This window comes from Vidua chalybeata, chromosome 13 (genome assembly GCF_026979565.1).
Source record: "Vidua chalybeata isolate OUT-0048 chromosome 13, bVidCha1 merged haplotype, whole genome shotgun sequence".
NCBI lineage: Eukaryota > Metazoa > Chordata > Aves > Passeriformes > Viduidae > Vidua > Vidua chalybeata.
Window position 1 is genome coordinate 11,742,699 of NC_071542.1, and position 22,952 is coordinate 11,765,650.

A 22,952-nucleotide genomic window follows, 5' to 3' on the forward strand; every position below is an offset into this window, starting at 1 on the left:
AACAGATCTGGGTGCACTTGTAAACGTCTGTCCCTGTCACACCTGATACTGGAAAACAATTGTTTATTATATGATTACTCTGAAAAAATCAGGGTTTTGTACCTGACAGCTGGCAAGGACTGAGTATAGATGCTTACAGAGGTACGGAAAAGAGCCAGAGAAATCAAATGTGATGGTGGTGTTTTTATGACAACGGTGAGGGCACTTTCATGTCTAATCCTCCCATTAAGTGAGGTCTTTGTGACAGAGTACTTGATAAAAAAAAAAAAAACACTTTTGCGGTTTGAAGGGTCCTGTGGTGGTAGAGGTGAAAGAAAGTCATTTGGTCATACAAGGTCCAAGGAAGAGGCAGAGGTGATTTATTTTCCAGCGGTTTAGCAAGGCGCTGTAAGGTGCTGGTGACACCACGCTGGAGCAGCTGTGCGGGAGGCGCTCCCACCCTTCGGGCTCTTTATGAGCGGCAACGCGGGGAGCTGGGACCGAGGTGTTCCGCGCTCCAGCCCCGGGGCACGGCTGCGCTCGGGTCACGGCCGTCACCCCGCGCCCGGGGCGCGCCGGGCCGGGCAGGGCGGGGCCGCGGCTCCCACCGGCTCAGACCCCGCGCCCGCCGGGGCTGCAGCGCCCGCAGGGCGGGCCGGGAGGCGCCTCCCCCGCCGCAGCACGGGCCCGGGCGGAGCGGGCCGAGGGCCAGGGCGGAGCGGGCCGAGGGCCCGGGCGGAGCGGGCCGAGGGCCCGTCCCGGCCCGCCCCGCCCCGCCCCGGCCGCGGCCCCGGCCCCGCGCGGGCGCACTGCGCGCGCCGGGGGAGGGAGGGGCGCGCAGGCGCGGGGCGCGCGCCGGGCGGGGCCGCGCGGGAGCCGGCGGGGGGTTCCGCGCGCCCGCGGCCGCCGCCCGCGGGGCCGGTGAAGGGGCGGCGGCGCTGCCGGCGCGGGGCCGGGGACGGTGCGGGGGCGGTGCCGGGGGCTCTGCCGCTCCCGAACCCGACGGCGCACAAAGGGCACCCCCCCCACACCCCGAACCGACCCCCCCCGCCGCAAAAACGCACCCCAAGCGCGGCCCCCTCCGCCGGCGCTCAGGTGGGGCTGGCGGCGGGCGCTCGGGGGCGCGGGGCGGGGAGGGGAGCGGCGACCGGCGGGCCGGGGCCCGGCATTGTTCGGCAGCCGACAACAAAGAGCGGGGCCGGGCCGGGCCGGGCCGGGCCGGGGGGGCAGCGCCGGCCCCTCCGCGCCGCCCCGGCCAATCGCGGCGCGCGGCGGCGGCGCGCGGTGACAGCGAGCGGCGCTTACGCTGCGGCGCCCGGCGCGGCCCCCGCTCCCCGCCCCGCGCCCGCCCGCCTCTCCAGAGCCGTCTGGCTGCAGCAGAGCCTCAGACAGAGGAGGGGAGAGGAGGAAAAAAAAAACGCTGAGTGAGTGGAGTGGAGCCTGGGAGGGGCTCCTTAAAGAAACGCTGCCGCCGCTTGGCATTGTGGCCGGCGAGGAACTCGAGGGGGGGAAGCCATCGGAGCTCCTCTCGCTTATCCTCTTCCCACCCCCCCCACCCCACCCCCAGCCGACAAAAAAAAAAAAAAAAGGAAAAAAAAAAAAAGCCAACCGAAAAAAAACCTCGGGGGGGAGTCGTGGGGGGGGGGTCCTGAGAACATCTTATAAACCGGATTGCACTGAGAGGAGGAAAAAAAAAAGCAAAAAAAGATACAAAATATACAAGCAAAAGGCAACAATTCCCCGGTCTCCAGCAGTCGCCCACCCTCCCTTCCCTTCTCTCCTGCTGGCCATCTGCCTTGGGTTCTCCTTTGTGTCTGATCTCTTACTACTGAGCCGAGCGCAGGCGGAGGGTGCACCACACACAGGGACTATGCCCAGCTCGCTTTTTGCAGACATGGAGAGGAACGGGAGCGGCGGCGGCGGCGGTGGTGGTGGTGGTGGCGGGGGAGAGACCCTGGATGACCAAAGAGCCCTTCAGATCGCCCTGGATCAGCTCTCCCTGCTGGGGCTGGACAACGACGAGACGGGCTCCATTTACGACAACGAACCTCGGAAAAAGAGCGTGAACATGACTGAATGCGTCCCGGTGCCCAGCTCGGAACATGTCGCTGAGATAGTGGGGAGACAAGGTGGGTGCCTGCATGCGAGGGGGTGTGGGGGCGCGGGTCTCCCCTCCGCGCTGCCGGGCGGGCGGCTCAGATGCGACACTGGCCGTTCACAGGAACGCTGCAGCCGTGCGGCGGTGGCCAGTGCCGGCTTCCCCCAGACAAAGAAAGTGCAGCAGCAGACGTGATGTTTCCGAGGAGTGTTATGCATCAGTTTCGAGATGCACTTTCAGCTGCCGGGTTGGGGGAAAAAAATCACGAAAATAATACAAATCTGTCCTTTCCTCCGGCTGCAAAAGTTAAGATTTGCAAGAGGAAACGGGAGGAAAATGGGATCCTCGGTGCTTTTCCCCTCTCCACCACCCCAAAGTTAGAAATCGTGGATTATTTTTAAGGAAGAGAAATGGAGTGGAGAAGTGGAACAATGGGGTTGGAATAAAGCATCCGCAGTGGGGAATATGGCTCATTCGGTACAGCCTCTGCTCCTCACCTTAAGAACTGATTTTATTTTTCCAAAAGGAAAGTGCTGAGCAGGAATGTGGACTGGCGGGTGTGTTGATTTGTGAGGGCTGCTTGCATTTTATTTTTTTTCTGGCGGTGCAGTTTTCCTGCACGCTTTTTTTTTTTTTTTAATTTTTTTTTTTGTCGCTCTCTTTTTTAAATTTTTTTTCCCCTTGTCTTACCGACCCTGTGAACTGCACGTTGGTAGTTTTGGGGCAGTTTGCATGGCAGATGTGCCGGTGGCGACTTGCGATGCCTTTGGGCGTGTGCCAGGGCTGTGGGCTGACATTACTTTACACCGTGACCGAGGCTCCCGGACGAGATGCCAGCGATCACCTGGGGCTGGGGGCAATGTGTTTCGGGTGGGTGTGTATTTTTTTTTTCCCCTCCCTAGCTGCACCCAAACAATGGATTGTAACCGGTTCTCCCCCACCACCTCCCCTTCCTCCCCCTCCCCTTCGCCCTCCATCTCCGCATCTCGTTCCCAGGTTGTAAAATCAAAGCTCTGCGGGCAAAGACCAACACCTACATCAAGACCCCGGTTCGCGGGGAGGAGCCGCTCTTTGTTGTGACGGGCAGAAAGGAAGATGTGGCCATGGCCCGCAGGGAGATCATCTCTGCGGCCGAGCACTTCTCCATGATCCGAGCCTCGCGGAACAAGAACACAGCCCTGAACGGCACCGTTCCCGGCCCCCCGAACCTGCCCGGCCAAACCACCATCCAGGTGCGGGTGCCTTATCGCGTGGTGGGCTTGGTCGTGGGGCCCAAGGGGGCGACCATCAAGCGCATCCAGCAGCAGACGCACACGTACATCGTGACCCCGAGCCGGGACAAGGAGCCGGTCTTTGAGGTGACAGGCATGCCAGAGAACGTGGACCGGGCCCGGGAGGAGATCGAGGCACACATCGCCATGCGCACCGGCGGCATCATCGAGCTGACGGACGAGAACGACTTCCACGCCAACGGCACGGACGTGGGCTTCGAGCTGAACGGCACGGGCAGCCTCTGGAGCAAGCCCACGCCGCCCAGCATCACCCCCACCCCGGGCCGCAAGCCCTTCTGCAACTACCGCAACGACAGCTCCAGCTCGCTGGGCAGCGCCTCCACCGACTCCTACTTCGGGGGCGGCACCGGAGGGGGCGGCAGCGCCCGCCTGGCCGACTACAGCCCCCCGAGCCCGGCGCTGAGCTTCTCGCACAACGGCAACAACAACAACAACAGCGCCAACGGCTACGTGTACGGCGGGGGCGGCGGCGACGTCCTCTCCTCCCCGGACTGCTGCTCCGAGCTGCCCTTCGACTCGCCGCCCGGCTTCGACCTGGCGCCCGCCCCGCCGCCCGGGGCCGCCCTCCTCTGGCCGCAGTTCGAGCGCGGCCCCGCCGCGCCGCCCTCGCCCGCGCCCTCGCCCGCTGCCGCCGCCGCCTTCCCGGGCGCCGCGCCCGCCAATGCCAACCTGGCGCTGCTGGTGAGCGGCCCCCGGCGCGGCGCCGCCCCGCCCCCGGCGCGGCTCTCCCCGCCCCTGCACGGCAGCGCGGCCGGCACCGAGCACCCGCTGGCGCGGCGGGTGCGCAGCGACCCCGGCGGGCGGCTGCTGGCCGCCTCCTACCCGCTGTACGCCAACGGGCTGGGCGCCCACCTGCCCGGGCTGCCCTCCGACTCCTCCGCCTCCTCCTCCTCCTCCTCCAGCTCCTCGTCCAGCTCCTCCTGCTCCTCCTCTGGCGTGCGGCGGAAGGGCAGCCGCGATTGCTCGGTGTGCTTCGAGAGCGAGGTGATCGCGGCGCTGGTGCCCTGCGGCCACAACCTCTTCTGCATGGAGTGCGCCAACCGCATCTGCGAGAAGACGGAGCCGCAGTGCCCCGTGTGCCACAGCGCCGTCACCCAGGCCATCCGCATCTTCTCCTGAGCGCCGCGGGGCGGGGGGCACGAACCGGGGGGGCCGGCGGGGCCGGGGCCGCCGCCCGCCGAGGGGTGCGGGCTGCGGCCGAGGGAGGGCTGGGGGGTGGTGTGACAGCGGGTGCATGCTATAAATAATAACGGGCGACTCCATTCTAGTGCTAGGCTAGTTTTTACACTGTACTTTAATACGAAGCTTCCAAAACTCCCCTTTTTTATAAACAAACAAACAAACAGAAAAAAAAAAACAGAAAAAAAAATTTGAAAGTAGAAGATGCTTATGATGATGACAATGGTGTGTGGACTGTTAGTAAAACGTGCTGGTAGTTCTAGGATGCTTATTACAAAATAATTAAATCTATGGGTGGATACTTTTCTGAATGTTCTTGAAAGGGCAAGAAGTTCCTGTGAAAAACCATGATACTGCAGCTTTATCAGACTTTAAAAAAGAAAAAAGAAAAAAAAAACCAACAAAACTGTAACATATCTCTTATATATATTAAAAACGTTTAAAGGTTTTAAAGATAAATTGCATTAATACAGATTGAAGTATTTTATTCTTTTTTGACTTGAAAAATTATATTTCATATTGCAAAGATGTTTACAAGTATTTTAATTTAAGTTCAGTGAACTTTTTGTAGCTGGGTTAAATCTTTTTTATTTTAGTATGGCCTTATGGCAAAGAACACTGTATTATTTTAATATCACACAATTGTGAACGGAATTACAAACCATAAAATGTGTAATGCTTTGAACAGTATTCTGTTGGGATGGAGATTTTATAGGTTCAGAAAAAATCTTTTAAATCTGCTTCACCCAGCATATTTTCTATTCAGTGATATAAAGCATATTTTATTCTATATTATTACAAAAATGGAAATGTATAAACATATGTCAAAAGGAACTGTTGAAGCTTTCTAACATTTGTATAAATAGAATTCAGTGGAAATTACAAAAATTCTGTTGCACCACTATAGTTTTAGTATTTCTATTTTAATACATTTGTTTACCACTTGTTTATGTATATGTAGGTGACGTTACTTGAGCTTAAATGTACTTTACTGAGCAAAGTTTAAAAACAAAGTATATTTTATTTTATGATAAAGGGCCTTTAACCTCATGGTCAAATACTAATATTATATTTGCTGAGACAAGATTTGAAATTGTATCAAGAGTTTTATTTTTCTGACATTTAAAGTTCTACATAATAAAAGTAAAACTTAAGTAATGGTGCTACTTCATGTTTTTTTAAGTATTTCTATATAAATAAAATAAAATATTACAGAAAAAAAAAAAAAGGTACTCTGTGTGGTGATTTGATTTCATGTGCTGAGAGTTTTTTCTGGAATTTTTGTTTCCTGCTTGTATCAGTGAAACACGTTGGGAGTTTGAACTGTGTCATGCTAATGTTCCTGGAACTTGTACAGGCTTCCAGAATAATCCTGCCAGCTATCATACCTTTATAGCATGTTATTAATGAAACAAAATTTGAGTTTTTTTAATATGTGTTATATTGCTGGGGTTTTCCACAGCACAAAATACTATTTTTTAAATGATCTTTAGTCATGAAAAGTACTTGGGTTTGTGTGAATTGTTACTTTTGGCAGACAAAACATAGGGAATAGGAAACTGAAAAGGAGCTAAAGAGGGAGCAGGGGAGGCTCCTTTGTTGCACTGTGCTGATGGAGGCTCCTGGCTCTGCCTTGCCCAGGGACCTCATCCCAAACTTGGCACTTCTGGAGTGGAGCAAGGGCTGCAGTTGCCTCCTTGACAGTGCTTCTTGGTATTTGGCAGTTGTGGCTGGGGTAATTGGTGTTGACAAGCTCATTTGAATAAAATATTTATTGCCGTGTAAAGTTGGCTTGGCGTTGCCGGTGGCTGAGTGGCGATGGGGCGAGGGAAGCTGAGCCGAGCCCACGGACACACCGGGCAAGCCCCGCAGGACTTGTGCTGCTCGGTGGAGTCCGTGGGAACTGTGGCTGTTGGCTGATGTGTGTTAGAGGAGATTGCAGAAGGTGCTGCACATCCCTAAATGTTTCTCTTTGAGCTTGCCATTGCCCTTTTCAGTGGGTGAGTGAAAACAACAAAGGAAACGCAGAGTGCGTAGCGTATTTCATATGCTTTACTTTGTGCTTAGCAGTGTATGGGCAGAGCTGCTCTGCTCCGATCTCCTTTATGGACTCCAGAGCTGCTGGTTGGGTGGGAAGGGGGAGGAGGGAAGATGCGGCAGGGGATGATGGGATCTCTTTGTTTGATTTGATTTGATTTTTGCTTCTTTCATTGAACTGTGGTTGTGGTATCATCTGATTTATAGAGCTGAAATCCCTCACTGAGTGTTGAATCTATCTCAGGAATCTTGAAGGTTTTGATGAGGGGCAGAAACCCCCCACCCCAAGGCTGTGGAAAAGAATCCAGAGAGTGGCAGAGAAGATGTGTTTAAATGCATAAGCGGTACAGACACTGAAAAAACCCTTGGCAAAATCAGTTACTTCAGAGATGAGGAATTTTAAGTCCATGTGTATATTTTCTTGGTGATGGGTGTTTAGGAAAAGCTCTCAAGATGCGTCAATCAATTTCTCATGTCTATATAAACATCCTGTGGAGTTTTCAGGGAGAAGTTGTGAAAATGACTATAAATAAAAAAGTGAATTTGATCACTTTGCTTGGTTTTGAAGCTTAGTGAAACCAAAAGGTAAATAAGATGAACAAAAAGTGAAAACTTAAGTCTCCTTCTTTTCTTCCCTGTGATGTACAATCCTGCTGTGTCCCCCGTGGTGGCAGTGGTGTTATGGATGGCTGTGAGCAGCCTCTGGAGAACAGCCACTGGCCAGCAGCTCGGGGAATGCCCTGGCCTGGGCTGCCCAGCCTGTCAACTGGCCAACTGGCCTCGTTGTCCATGGTCATCTTTGCAGGACTTGCTGTTTCTTTACCAGGCTGTGGTGGAAACAAAGGCAATGCTCTCTTGGTCCATGGCTCTGGCTGCCTTTTCAGCCTCTGCACGCTGTTTCAGACCCTTTACATGCTCCATGTGCCTGTTGTCTTGAGATGGAAAGATGAGCTGTAGTACCTTAAAAACTGGTTATGTTCACTCCTCCTTGGGAATTATTTTGCCTGCAGAGGGAACCAGTCTGGATTACTCTTGCTTTGTCATCCAATGAGTGCCTTTTTCCCAGCCTTCCAAACGTGATGCCCTGTGGTGGTGGCAGAGCCAGGGGGCTCAGCAGCATTCACCCACCTGAGGCACCTCCACTGCCTGGACCCTCCACTGCTGGCAGGGCTGGTGCATCCCCCTCTCTGTTGGAGGGTGTTTCAGGGTGTACTGGCACACGTGGTGTCCATTGTGCTGGATCTCATTGCTTGCTGGGTTGCCCTGGTGTGCCCTGAGCCCAGATCTGCTCTCAGTGTGGGCTGTAAATCCCCCATCCTCGGCTGGCAGGGACGAGTGCACGGGAGCAGGGACAGTGTGGGGAGGAACGTGCAGGCTGCCCATGAGCTCTGCCCCCTGGATTTATGCCATAGGTCAGTCCCTCGGACTGCAGAGGCCATAAATCAGTGCAGAATTTGTCCCAGGGTCGGGAGCCATATGGTGTGCGGGAGCAGGAGAGGAAGAGGGATGCCCACACCAAAGGAGAATAAAGGCCTGTGTTGGAGGCCGGACTATTTCAAAGCCTGAGAAAGGGGCAAAGTTCAGTTTCTAATTGAGTGCTTTGAAATATATAGATGTATATGGTCAATGTTTATCTTCCAGAACAAAGCTCACTCTGTTTGTCCAGTGTTTGTGTCGCTGCTGGGAGCTCTTCCTGGGGGTGTCCAGCTCAGAGCTCCTCGAGGCTCTGGGGCTGCTGGGGGTGTGGGTGCCCCTGGCACGTGCCTGCTGGAGGCACTGGTGAGGACCTGCACATTTGTGGGAGTTTCCCGGCTTTCCCAACACATTTGTATGGTTCCCAGCACATGTACACATCATTATCTCAAAGCAGGGTACATTTACATATGTAAGAATTATTATAGACAAAGTCCCTAAGCTTAATTATTCCTCTGTCCATATCTTGTACTTCACAGAATTTGCATAACAATCAGACATCAAAGCCAGAACACTTTACTGGAAGAAATGTCTTTCTGCTATATTATTTTAATAAAATAAATTATAATGATCAATTAAACCTAAATTTACTCTTTAGATTTCTTCCTGTGAATCCACTGAAATGAGAGTTAAAAGAAAACTTTAAATTTAGCAATAAGAATCTAACACACTAAGGCATTCAAATTGCTTTTTGTTTGATATTTCTCACTCCTCTCTGCCAACCTCTTCACCCATCTTTTTTCCTCCATTCTCCTTGTCTTGCCATTTTGGAAATTGAAATGATGCTTTGCTGTCACTGAAGTGAATGTGGATTCTGCTGCTGGAAGGGCATGCTGGTGAATATTGCATTTAATTGATCTAGAAATAGCAAAAAGGAATTATTCACCCTGCCTCTGCTTATTTGTGTTTCCTGTAACTCGAGTTGTCTCTCGAGTAACAATGATTTAATTAGAGAACAAAGACTATTTTAAATCGAAGGTAGGCAAGGGAGGCTTCAGTCTGTGTAATCATTTGCATTTCTGGTTTACCTGTTTATGACAGTCAACCTGGCAAGCGCCGAAGGGCCCAAGTTTGCAGGTGAATATGCACTCTGCCCAGCGGTGAGTGATGTGGGAAGACACTCCTGTGTTCTCTTGCTTCATACTCAGGAAACATATAGAGTTATATATAAATGTGATCACAGATCTAATATGTACTTGTGTACACAACTGCCTGCATAGAATCATCCAGAGAAATCACCAAATAGAAAGTCTTTCCCTTTTTAGTGCATTGGTGTTAAGAGAAACTTGCTGTAATTACGGAAAAACTTTTATTGTGGTTTTATTACTTAATAGTAAGGTTTTTAATGAAGCTTTCACAGTTGGATATATGAAATAATTATATCTCATCCAAGTTTTAACTTTGATTAAAAAGCAAAAAGCTTATTTGGTCTTAGTGAGATAGGCTCTATCGGGACGTGCTTCTCCTGTGATGAAGCTGTATCAAAATTATCCAGGCCCTTGGTGTATGGATTATTCTTTAATGTTATCTGTGCAGGTAGAGCACAGCAGCTCTGACTGTGCCCCAGGTATGTACATGCATACATGTACAATACTGGGAGCACCACAGAGCCCTGATCCTTTAAGATTTGTGCAGTCTTGAGAAATAGCATCTATCATGAGAAATTGAATTTGTGGCCTTAAGGAATATCAGGTGGGGATGTGGCTACAGAAGCCACAAGTATCTGTCCTGGGTTGCATTTTTCTGAGTTTAGGGCTCCATGAAATAGTAGGATTTAGTTCCCCTCATAAAGTAAACTGGCAAGTAAGGTTTGTTTGCATATATACACTTATCCAGGGCACACAGGCAGTATTTCTCCCTAATGTGAGTTCTTTTTGTTAGAGCATTTTTTTTTGCCCTGTCTTTTGTAACTACTTACAGCTCTCCATTGTTGATTATTGTTTAACAAAATTAGTCAGTTAAATACTTTCATATTAAATGCATCTTTTACCTCCGCCATGACCAATGTGATTGATTAGCTGTCTTGAGAAATTTATAACCTTTGATAAGATTGCACCAAGAGAAGTGCTTTGTTAGTTTTCAGTGGAGAATGGAAAGAGATTTTTGATGTTCCTCATTACTGGTTTTCCACTTGTGATGGAGATAAAATACAGTAAAGTGCTTTTTTCTCTTATGTACAAGGGCTCTTCTGCCTTTCATACCTGGTAGAATTGTGTGGTCCACTTTGTATTAGTATGAATGCAATTGCCTTGTAAATGTGATGGCCATTAATGGGTGAATAGTCTGTCATCTCTTATTTTGTCCTTTGTCTTTATGTTTTATTCACTTTTACCCTCTATAAAAGAGCTTTAATTTAGACCTCAGACAACAGTAGCAGAGCTCCAGTTCATTATAGATCTAGTGGCAGTTTTATTTCATTTTGATGTTCTTTATATTTTGATGGGTGTACTAAACAGTAGAAGCCGTTTTAATCAAAAGAAAATTTCAATGAGAGCATGACCTGTAAACAGTGGTTTTGTAAGAGTCACAAAAGTTTCTGTTACACATTTGGAAATTATATCCATGATTTAACTGCAAAGGGCAAGTAAATCACCTCCCTCTAAGAGTTAGAAAAATGAGTGTTTTTCAGGATCTTTAGTTCTGTTAACTGACTCATTGTATCATCTTGGCTAATTAAATTCACCTTTTCTGTGCTTCAGGATTTCCATCTGTGAATGAACTAATGACACCTACTTACAGGCAGTATTGTGAAGATTAATGAATTGACATTATTGAAGTATCCTCAGGTAGAAGTCCTGATGTAAGTACAAAGTACTATTACTGATGCTTCCTAATTAATCAGTCCACAATCCAGCATGTGGAATCACATTGGTCTAGAGCAAACAAACACTGGATTATATTTGCAATCTGTGGGGGTGGTTTTTTCCCCCAGATTTCTGGTTTTAAATATTATTTGAACCATCTTTTTTGGTGAGTATAAGAATCTCCCATCCTCCCATGGCACTTAGAGGTGAGATGGGCTTGACTTAGAAGAAATAGGTGATCCCAGTGATACATGAATCGTCCTGGCAGGCTTTACTGTGGATACAGAAAGGCAACTTCAGCCTGTGATTTTCTTGCCTCCTCTGGTGTAACATTAGTAACACTTTAAATGCGCTGCCCTTTTAAATGGGGATGAAAATGTTAGTGCTACCAGGAACATCCAAGGGGACCCAGAATCCCAGCAGGGGCTGGATGTTCCTGCAGGTGAAGGTGGGTGGGAGGAGTGATATTGTACACCAGGAAATGTCAGAAGGGAATTGATGTTGTGAAATTGTTCGCAATTTATGCAGATAACAAGGTCCATTCTTATGCCTCATGGCTGCGCTGCTGTTTCTGTAAAGATACAGCTACAACTGTGCAGGTCTTACACTACATGTTTAAAAATGGAAAAATAATTTTAAAAAAATCTGGAAACAATTGAATTTGTCTGAGCCTTGCTTTAATTAAGTAGTATGAAACATAATAATTTTGAGTACATAGTTGACAAAAGAGGTGAATGCAGTTGCTGCCTCTATCAATTTCCAGAGACCAGTCACATTCCTAAATGTCTTGATACACTTCTTGCTGGAAACTGAAGTCACAAGATATTTTTTTGAGTTATTTGTAACTGCTACAAAGTGCAGACAGGGAGGTTTAAAGTTTCACAAACATTTGTATTTCTTTCTACTTATGCCACTTCTTTAAAAAGAAGAGTCTATCACGTGCAGTTATGAAACTGCTTCATGTTTGACACAGTTGAAGATGTCTTCAGGCCACAAAAATGAAATTTTCTATGACTAATTTAAATTAAAACCCCACTCTGGCAGAACATGTCCTCAGTCTTTGGAGTCACATGGTTCTTGGAAAGCTCTTCCTTGGCTGTGCAGGGGGTCAGACTTTTAAGGAGAGAGCCTGTGCACAAATGTGCAGCGCTGCTGATGAGAGGAATTTCACACTTCTCTCCTTTGCCTCAAGCTCTGTGTTCATCCTGCTGGCTGCTGCCTCGGAAGCCTTTGGAATTAGATGTTATAATGAGTGCTGGGCCATCACTGGGACAGTGCAGCCACATGCTGGAACTCTAGCTGGGGACATGGCTTCCAGAAGGTAGGGTCACCCACTCTGCAAAAACAAGTAGTACTTGAAAGTGGGGTCTCCTGTTTGTTTCTGAGAGCATCCCAGCTCTGTGGCTGCCCTTCCTCTCCCCAGTGGTGATTTTCAAGCCAAACTGCCCTTTCATCATTGCTCTGGCTTAGCAGCAAAGTTGTCTGTTGATAATAGCAGGCTTCACTTCTTCCCCAGCTAACTGGTAGTCAGGCAGCCAAAGAATGGCCTATCCAAAATTAGGATATGCTCAATGCACCATCCGCTGGTGTTGTTCCCATCAGCCTAATTACATGACTTTTGGGTCAGACAATGTCTCATTGTGTGGCCCTTGGCAGCCAGGGGATGCCTAATGCTGCATGAATGTCTAATGTGGAGTTTGATGGCTATGACCGAGGCTGCAGTTCCACACTGGAATTGAAAACATCCGTGTAGTTTCCATAGAAAATCAGGTCAATGGTGCTTCCATATAGGATTAGCCCCAGGGAAAGCCATTGCTTGCTTGTTGCCTGTACAAATCTGTGCAGGGTGGGCAGTTTATGGTGCATTTCTCTTTCAGGTAAATGACAATTAAGGAGTCAGATTGATTTAGTCTTTAGTGACCTAATTCAGAATCCTAATTTATGGCAAGCACCATCTCTCATCCATTTATCTCTATCTTTTCTTCTATTTTGTGCATTTAAGGACACTTGTGAAGTATCTTATGAACGCTGCAAGCATAATGAAGGTGGCTTTGTACATATTGGTTAAAGAAAAACATTTAATGTTTTTTTGACTGCAAAAATTTTAGGTAGAACTACCCTATCTTTATGCTTCCTGTAAAACCTGCCTTTTTTACAGGCAAAAGCAAGGTATGAATGTAAAATGCAATTCATTGTAGATGAAGGCTGTAATATGCTTGTTCATTTCAAAGAAGAATGTATAACTAATTACATTTTAATTGAATCTCTAACGTCAACAGCTGTTTTTAAAGGATCTTTTAAAGCTACATTTATTTTTAGTATTAGATCATCTTTCTTTGCACACATCTCTCTTCATGCATTATTGCCCTTTAGAAAGTTTTCCTTCTTTTAAAGTATCAGTTAACACTAGCATACATTAAAGACTAAGCTGGTAAAACTTGGTTTTAAGATGCTTGGTAGGACTTTTCTGTGTCGAGAGGGAAAAAAATAAGACATCATCAAAATGCCCTTTGTTCTCTTTTTCTCCCAGAAGTAAGAGGTTCCAGTTGCAGCCCAGAGTGCCAAGGCCAGTTCTCAGCTGCTGGTGGTCTGTGTTGGCTGGCTGTTATCAGTTCCTCCTCAAGGCAGCTGCTAATTACAGTAAATAGCACAACCGTCTCTTGAGAAGGTGAGCTATACAGCATCTGTGAGTATCCTTTAACTTAGAGGGATTAAAAACCAACTAACTGCTGTTCACATGAAGAAAACTTTGTTAAACTTAGGGTTTCACGTATCAGGCCTTGGTTCTGTTGATTTCCTGGGACACGAGTTGAAGTTAAACCCACCCTCCACCACCTTCTCTCTGCTCTCACCAGAGGGGTTGGTTCATGTCCCAGTGGGTTTGCAGGAAACCTGTGTCTGGCTGGTGATGAGCAGCTCTTTCCCTACACACGCTGGGATTCCTGCAGCTATGGAATTTACTCAGACAGAAGATACCCTCCTCTGCCTCTTCATCACCTCTCTTCTGGAGAACTGGATGGTTTTTTATGTTTCAGGGTCTTAAGCACTCCAGAAATGGAGGGAATTATCTGAGAGATGATTGCTGTATTGCTGTGCAGGAATATGTAGCTAATATCAGTTTACTGTTTTCTGTATAATTCCACAAATTCTGCTCTATTTTTCTGTAAACATCAAAGCCTAGTAATCACAAGAGCCCTGTGTTGGTTTTGGAAGGTAGTTTCATTAGAGATTGAAATGGCAGTGTGGTTGCTAAAATTTCATAAGCAATAAATAAAAATTCATTATCTCTTGCAGAAAACTAGGCAGTAGGCTCAGAAAGACTTGACATCTGAGGCTAGGATAGTAATGGATGTAGCGGCAGTAAAATAATTGCAAATCAGAAAAAACAGTGAATCTTCTAGTTAACACCTGCAAATGCATGGTGATTATGCTTTCACCAATAAATGGAGATTTGTGAGACCCATGATTTGCAAGAGAAGAGTTGACCCCTAGTATTTTCATGTTAAATCTCTCTTCTCTCCTTATAAGTGCTCTGCTTCTAATTTTGATTATGTTAGGCAAGTGTAAATCACAGTTAACACTGGCGACATTGCTGTAATTGCAAATATCTGGAGTCAGTGTATTTGAGAGAAAATCAGACCACTTTGGTCAGATTCTTTGGAGGGAGAATCTCTGAAAGCAGAGTAAATTTGTGAGCATGATAGGAGCTGTCCCTATCCTGATGCTGCTGTAGATGAGAGCTGAATCTGACCAGCTTAGCACCACAGCTTAAGTAGGATTTTTAATGAAGCATGCAACAGCTCTCACAGAAAAAGAGCTGCTTTTGTTTCAATAGTGTAAAGCAGACAGAAATACTAAGATGTGTGGTGTTCCTTCAGCACTCCAATGTTCACTTCTAGTGTATGGGTCAGCTATTCCTGGAGCAGCTCAAACCATTTTAACGCACTGGTGGGGCAAATGAGACTAAAAATAATCCCTGGGGAGTTTGATTCAGCTCTTAGATAGTCTTAGCTTGATGTATTAGGGTGCTGTGAAGATAAGTTAACTGCCATTAAAACATGTTTAAAATTCTGGATTGGAGAGCTCAATAAAAATGTGAAGCATCTTGTTGTGCTAGATGCTGTGGAATTAGCACCATGGTTTATCCTAGCATTCAACAGTCATTTCTCTGTGCTGGGGCAGAAAAACAGATCCAGTAAGAAATGAGCCACAGCTGGGCTGATGGAGGCTGCAGTGAAACAGCATTTTGATTTGTTATGTTCTCAGAACTTTGCTTAATGTGTTACTATTTCTTCTTGTTAGAACTGATTGAATCACATAAAACTGAATTCCAGGAGCTGAATAGCTGCATGGCTTTGTACTAGGAGACATACCCATCACTCCAGGACTGCTTTCGTGGTGTCAACAGCCTGTGCTGAATACCAGCAGCACCCAGGGAAGTTCTTCTGTATGGCTGGGAAAATGCACAACACTTTCTGCAAAATAAACCTGTCTTGCATGCCGAGTTGTTGGACAGTTGTGTAACTTGACTGGTGTCATTTTCAGTAATATTTATTAGTGGACTCTATATACTGACTCTCATACCTACTGCCATGTTGGATTACCATTTCTATCAGATAATGCAGTTTTTATTTGTTTGTGTGTGTGTGTTTTCATAGGTAACACTTGTTTAGCTCCTGCATGGTGTTTTATCTCTCTCCTTTCACCTCTCAGCTCAGGGTTGTGTGCAGATGAGCTGCAGCAGATGGGCTGTGCAGAGAGACAGTGAGGATTTGCCCTGCTGCACTGAAACTCTTGAAGTATCAAAAGTCACCCCAAGGTACCTGAACCAAGACATGCTTTCTCTCTGATCTCAGTGGATCCAGGGTTTTCCTGCCATGTACATTTGCTGCCTGGACAGCAAGGAATGTTTTGTTGCCTGTGTGCTCACACAATGAGGATACATGGAGCAGGTATGTTGTGTGTGGCTAAGAATGCAGGCAATACGTGTTGCCCCTGTCAGAAACATGCTTTTCCTGCTCTGAGGGCTATTCAGGTTATCTGTGTATAATATCATGAGCTGGAAGAGAAAAGGGGATTTGTGCCCTTTGAAGAAACTCCTCCAGTTTTTCTTCTGTCTCTTCAATGTAATACCACTATTTACATTTTTTTTTATTCACCTTTTTCCCCTACCCTTCTCTTGCTCCAATCTTTCGGGCAGTTAGAGTTTGGCTTTGGGCTTACTGGGGGTTGCAACTTTTCATTTCAATGTGTTACTGGATTTTTTGGCTCTGGAGCAGAAGCCAGCCTGTCTCACAATGGCTCCTCTTTGCATTAGACACTGCCAGGTTAATAAGCTCACTGATGTACTTATTAAAAGCTTGGTTATTTATTCATTTCCTCTATACTATCTTTAGGTATACACCTGGACTTGGAAATGGTCAGTCATGTTTTTTCATGTTGCCTTGCTCTTTCTATTCTCTTATATCAGCATGGAAAACCATGGTGTTGGTACTGGAAACCACTGTTTCCAACCCATTTATCTGTATGAGTTGTCTTTCTGGATTATCTTCTCTGCTTTTCCAGTGAAAGCCTTGAAGATTCCACAGCCTTTCTTTTTTTTCCTTCCCAACTCACAAAGATATAGCAAAACTTTCCCAAACCTGGCAAGCAGCTACCTGAGTGTGTCGAGCACTTGCAGGCACAAAGTGAGAAGCGAGAGTCAGGGAACTGGGTGGAATAAAATTTTTGATTCCAGACCTTCCAGTCACACAGTGAGATGTGTTTTATTTCAGAGAAATGAGCATTTGCAATCACCTGAATAATTTGCTGGTACCTATTTAAACAGGTGTTGCTAAACCTCCTAAATTCAAATTGTTTAATTTTGAGGGAAAAGCTACTGGTACAAACCAGTCTGGAGCCACTCTTCTGCATGCAAATGGGAGAAGGGAAGGCTTGTTTAGAAATACTAATGTAACAGACAGAGGAAAAAGGGGGAAAGGGAAGAAAGGCTGGAAAAGCCAAGTGTTGGGTAAAAAGCCTTCCTTGGAGAATTCATATCATTGTAGTGACTGCACTGAGGACCACCAGCACTGCCCTCTAAAAGCTGCTTCGTTATTGGAAATGAATGGGAAATCCTCTATCAGATCAGTTGGTGCTTTAGATGGCACAAAACTAGGCACTTTCCATGCTGTAAATTTAATTTGCCTTTTTTTAGCATAAAATTTGATTAGACTCCAGGAAATTCCTTAGAATTTCAAGAGAAGGGATGTGATGCACTGCTGGGGCATGGCCAAGATGCATTTTCACAGGTGCTCTGATCATTAATGAGGGGCTGTTCATGATACAGGTTATCACCTGGTGAGATAAATGTGATCTGAATCAAGAGGCAGTGCAATCACACTTCTGTCAAATTAGCCCAGATGAATGATGCAAAGTTTATGCAGCTTTATGTTTTCAGATCAGTTTTATGCCTGCTGTGGGAGGACAGCTGACAGTGAGCCAGGCAAGGTTAGCAGCTGATTTGGTGTAAAGTCTTCCAGTACAGAGACACCCCAATAATTTTTTTTTTTAAATAAGTTAGCAAAGGCAAAGTGCATTTGCATTGGCTCAGTGCTCTCCATCCAGTGGTTACAACGTAGTGTAATACCATAAAAGCAGATTTAGCTTCTCTTTAGGTTACCAGCACATCTCCCTGAGGTACAATTTTCTAGACCTAAGCAGGGGCTTAGGTGACCCCAGGCTGAGCTGAGCACATCGAGGGGCAGCCTGGCAGGTACCATAAATACATGTGTGTGCAGAGCCTCATACTGCATCCTAATAGTGATGCTTTTTTAGAAGACTTCATGCAAGTTGTAATTCTGAAAAGCTACCTGCAGATGTTTCCTGCAGGTACAGCAAGCTGGAGAAGAATGAGCTCCCCTGAAATGGCAGATTAAATCTGAGTTTCAATGCTTCAAACCAGTATCAATGCTGGTTGCATTCCCTGGAGCCAGCTGTTAAAATCTCTGCTGATTTCCAAATGAATGTTAAAGACTTCCTCTACCCAGCTCCATCTTCCCTCTGTGCCTCCTCCAAGAAAGCTGTGGCTCCAAAAGGGGCCCAGAGTTGAGGGACTGGATATCCCATGTGGGATCACTGAGTCCAGCGTGTTATTCTTTATTCTCTCAAAGATTGAAAGTCATTAAAAGTAAAGATGATGGATAAGTGGTGTTTAATCGAGAGCTGTCTTTAAGTGGGTTCAATTGTGAAGTGGCAAAGGGTTAGAGAGGCTAATTTCCTTGTTATAAATGGGTCCACTTAAATTTAATCATTGGAAAGGGTAATCCAGGTTTTGTGGAATAAGGAAATATCACTGCTAAAAAAGCAGACCATCATTTTTCAGTGGTTTTGCCCAATTTTAATATTTTTGTCAGGACGGGTATGTCTCCTTTATGCGTGAAAGACAATTTGAAACAAATAGAGAACCTGTAAATATTGGTACAGCATTTTAACCTCTCTGAGTGTGGCCCTGGTGCCAGGTTTGTCTGTGGCTTCTCCCCTCAGTGCTCTGACAGGATCTGACAGGAGCATGAGCTGCTGTGATCACCCAGTGCTGCACCAGGGCTTGCTGGGCTCCTCGGAGAAAGGGGCTGTTCTGGAATTGCACCTGAGGTACTTCCCATGGTGTTCATGCTCATTACTGATAGGAGTAACTGAAGAAACTTCACAATCTTCTGTTGTGCAGCTTTGGTCAAATAGTTCCCTATGTCATTGGGTTAAAAGATGTTTCACACAAGGTTTGGGGCATTCCTTCCCCCACCTCAAAAAAAAAAAAAAATTGAATAACTGCAAGAGAAATTTCTCCCTACAGTTTCTCCTAGGAAAGCTTACCCAGATGTGTTTTTGTCACATGGCTGCTCTTGTTCAAACCTGTAGAGGAAAAGGGGAAATTGTGGCCATGGACACACCTGCTTGGAGTTGCCAGTCTTTTCTCTTGGTTAGCTGAGAGCTGGGGGGGACTCCTGGTGACTCCTTTCTCTTGCTTTCCTCATCTTCATGTCACAAGAAACAACTGCAGACATTGTTACAGCAGATCTCAGCCATGTGTTGTCTCAGTTCAGGGCAGTGTTGGCTTCCAAATTGTCTTTTTTTCCCAGAACATACAGTGATCATTGGTGACAATAGCTGAGCTGTATGGAAGACAGCTCCTTCCAGCTGTCAGCTGAGGAGTACCTTGTTCCATGGAGCTGTTCTGCCTGTTCTTCAGAGTCTACATGGCATCAGTGAAGTTTTCAGCCATGCTGGATGAAAATGGATTCTGTAAGAACAAAGTAGGCTCACCTATAGATAAGCTGATGATTACACCTCATTTTCTGCTTTCTTTGAAGTGAAAGGAAATCATCCAAATAAGATATTTGAATTGATTCAGTTGTGTTTTCATTTTATTTGTGATAAATGTAACTTTCCCTCTCTGGAGAATGCCTGTCCCTCCCCCCATTGGAGTGAGGCAGCACTGGCATCTGTGCAAACCTCCTTGCTCGGGTTTCCCCACTGGGAGTTTTCCACCCTTGCTGCCCACACTGGCTCTCTAGAAACCACCTTTCTTTCAAAATCCCTCAATTAACTGTGAATGGTGCCAGGAAAGAGGCTGACCCCGTTATACTTTCTCTGTGCCAGACCTGGTTGCTGGCGGAGGAACTCTCCATATGGTTCAGCTTTTGCCATTTTTCCTGTTCCTCCCAGATAAGCTGACTGACCTGGGAGTCCACTTGGCCCTGGCACAACTGAAGCTGTACATAATCACACGAGGAAAGTAGAAGTGAAAAGGCAGTAACAGTGTGGTTTCTGGGCCAGGCATTAATTGGGCTGTGGCAGAGCTGATTTCAGCTCCCAGATCTGCTGCAGGCATGGTCTGTAATTTTAGGAGGGTCACTTAATGCCTCCGTGTCTGCCTTCCTGCTCTGGCCAAGCAGAGGGAGCAGCGCTCCTGCTCGGTCCCACAGCTTTCTGCCATCCACCCTTTGGGGCAGGGCTGCTCTTTGTGCAAGGGCTGCCCAGCATGATGGGGATCTGATCTTGCTTGAGGTCTGTGCAGTCTCCAGTAATAGTAACACAGACAATCAGTTAACTGACTCAGAAACAAGTACTCCAACAATATGCCCGTGAGCTTTCTCTCTTCATTGGATTTTATTATGATGTGTTCTTTGTTTGATTCGCTCTATACCTCTAGGAACATTTATTTAGCTTATTTATGACATTATGGTTTTCTTAGAAAACCAGGGCATGGTTCTGAGTAGTCAGATGGATAATGCCTTTATTCATGTTGTTTCTCATGTAATAATTTTAGCCTTTGCAAATACCTACTTCGGGCACTGAATGTATTAAAATTCTTGCAGTAATCTTCCCTCTCTCAGATAGGATGGAATAACCTCCTTCTGCTGGCTGAAGACAGCCACGTTATTCCACACTCAGTGCCACTGTGATTGCCAGACTTCCAGCATGAGTAAGAGAACCTGGTTAATAGCAATTGTATGCACTTTATTTTTCCCTTTCAGAGGTTATATCTGGTTACTGTGTGACTGGAACAATGAGACTAACCTCAGTTTTACTGTAACAAAGCAGCTATGAGCTTTCTGGGTAAAGTATATTTTGACTGACATACAAGTAGCTGTAGCTTTGCTGCACAATGGAGAAAATGACTTCATTTAACAGCTTTCTGTGCCAAGAAAGAAATAAAACAGTTCTGAGAATGTTGAAGATTTTTTTCCTGTTTTAATTTTAAACCTAAAAGAAAAAGCTGTTGCCATATAAGTCCAACTCAATGGAATGTATAAATCTTTAAAAATGTTTCATAAAGAAATAATGATTTTAGTATACGTACCAAATGAGATTAAAGAGCTACATTTGGTTCTAATACAGAGTTTCACATTCAAAAGGACCATCAGTTTCCTGTTTAAAATCTACTTATATTGAACTGAATGGAGTTCAAACATAATGCCATTGCATTTCAGACATTTATCTTAATTTAAAACAGCTGAAAAGCATTAATAATAGAGCAAGGAGATGCAGAGGTATAGGTGTTCCTCCCTCCCTTCTCTGCTTTTTAAAATAATGAACTCAGATGTAACATGGCCCTGCTCCTGCTGTTCTGCCAGTCTGCAGAGCACAAGGAGCAGGGTGCCAGCCCCCTGAAACCATAACAGGAACATTCCTTTGGAAGGGCTGAAGGACATGAGGGAATGTTCCTTCACCAAGCATCCCTTTCCAAACAGGGTGGGTCAAACAACAATTTATTGGAGCACTTTTTACCTGAGAATTTTCAGGAGGCATTTGCAGTACAGGCACAGCAAACTGGAACTCACCAGCCTGAACTTTCCCACCTTGTGCTTTGCTCCCAGTCTCCTCCTTCCCATTGAAAATTCTCCCTCTGCCATGACTGCCTTTAAGCATATAACGTAGCAAATCATGCCACTGTGCATTTTACATGCCCTCTGTATGAATTTCATCTTATCTGCTGTAATTCCACACAGGACTGCTAATTCTGTGCCAGTCGGGCTGTTCAGAATTGTTCAACATCTTAGAGCTCTGAATCATTGTCAATAAAAATCAAAGCTGATTTCTGTTTTCCTACTTGGTGTTGTTTCCCAGGAGGAGATGGTGAGTGAATAAAATGAATGATAAGGGCATGAGAGGTCAGTTTTAGCACACCTACTTCAAAAATGCTAATGGGGGCTGGGTCGGTCTTGTTTCAGGTGCTGTAACAGGGACAGAGAGGAGCCAAGTGCTGCCTCTGAAGGTCTGTAACATAAATAAACTTTACAATAATTTTCCAGTGAGTTTTCACATTAGAATAAATTACCTTGAAACCCCTTCAGAATGATAAAGGAATTATCCAGTTTGATGTTCCACTTTCGTGGGAACACCTTTTCCCCAAAGATGCCTGATATCCCACCAATCACCGTATCTGTCTAGTGGAATAATGTGAGAATGTAGTTTTTATTATCAGGCTCTTCCCAGGGAGCCTGGGCTACTTTGTAGTGCTATATTCTTTGCAGTTCTCAGAATCATGTGCATTAAAGGTTGCTTAACAGCTGGTGAGTCACACAGCTTGTTCTTTGAGCTCAAATGCTCCATTAGGGCACATCCACTAGAGGTATTTTAACCTTTGAAAAAATCAATACAAGTGGCTTAAGCATTCTAGGTTTTAAGGGGAAAAAAAAAGCAAAACAAACCAACAAAACAGAAGACTCTAAATAACAACAAACTGCCTGCATGATGTTTAAGAAATTAATCTCTCTCAGTGGATGTGTCTTAGGGGTGTAGCATTTGCTAGAGATCAGCACAGTTCTTGTCTAAAAAGTCTTGCTTGTCTAAAAGTCTTGTCTAAAAGTGCTTGGGCATCAGACAAAGCTGAGTCTGAAGGGAGTAAAATGTCTTCTGAGTTATAAAAATCTTTAGTTCATTTTCTCAACATTGCAATGGGGGACAGACAAGGCACTTGGAAGTGTACTCCCTAATTTCACAGGGGAGTTGGTCTTTTTCTTAAACCATGAACTGTATTTACTGCAGATAATTGCAAATATGGCTTATGTATAGCAATCCACAGTGCTTGACTAAGGAGTCAGAATGAGAGAGGAATTCTGTGGGCAGTGTGTATTTCCCTCGTGTTTAAATGTACCTGATGTTAAACGAGTTAAACCAGTCCTGCTTTAGCCAAACTTCTTGAGGAAATGAAGCATATGTTCCCACTTCCCTGGTCAGTGCTGGGGCTTCTCCTCTGTGATATAACTTGGTGGAGAAACATTGATTTGAATCAGATTTGACTGTGAGATGACGGGCTGAAGGATATTGCAGTCCTCCAGATTTCATAAGGTGAAGCAGTCCAGCAGAGGGAAAACAAATCAGTGCTTCCTTTAGGGAACACAGAGCAGAGTTTGCTCAGTTGATTATTAGGCTCCTGAGGATCCAACCCTTTGCCATCCACACACATGGCACAACCGAACAAAAACCAGATTTCTGAAGTGGTGCCTGTGGAATGAATCCTTTGCATAAAAGGGCAGTGGTTTGATTTTTCTCTTATGGTCTAACCTCAGTGATTTTATTTCTCATTATGCCCTCTTGGGATAAATA

At 46.0% G+C, this 22,952-nt stretch overlaps 1 protein-coding gene across 2 annotated transcripts; it reads left to right on the top strand.

The window, feature by feature from the left end:
- Positions 1-906: 906 nt before the first annotated feature.
- MEX3B (mex-3 RNA binding family member B) lies at positions 907-5,606 on the top strand. 2 transcript variants are annotated; one of them, XM_053955159.1, is made up of 3 exons: positions 907-1,074; positions 1,872-2,108; positions 3,074-5,606. In XM_053955159.1, exons 2-3 carry the CDS (start codon positions 1,874-1,876, stop codon positions 4,486-4,488), a joined length of 1,650 nt encoding a protein of 549 aa, XP_053811134.1. In that variant the 5' UTR covers positions 907-1,074; positions 1,872-1,873; the 3' UTR covers positions 4,489-5,606. The 2 variants fall into 2 exon arrangements, with proteins under 2 accessions (XP_053811134.1, XP_053811133.1); XM_053955158.1 differs by lacking the exon at positions 907-1,074 and having other exon boundaries at positions 1,274-2,108.
- The last annotated feature ends 17,346 nt before the right edge of the window (positions 5,607-22,952 follow it).

What these genes read in the sequence shown, in the direction of transcription:
- MEX3B (XM_053955158.1), top strand. Translation starts at nt 1,850, where the DNA reads ATGCCCAGCTCGCTTTTTGCAGACATGGAGAGGAACGGGAGCGGCGGC. An exon ending in TGAGATAGTGGGGAGACAAG is followed by an intron (nt 2,109 to 3,073) that starts GTGGGTGCCTGC and finishes TCTCGTTCCCAG; the next exon opens with GTTGTAAAATCAAAGCTCTG.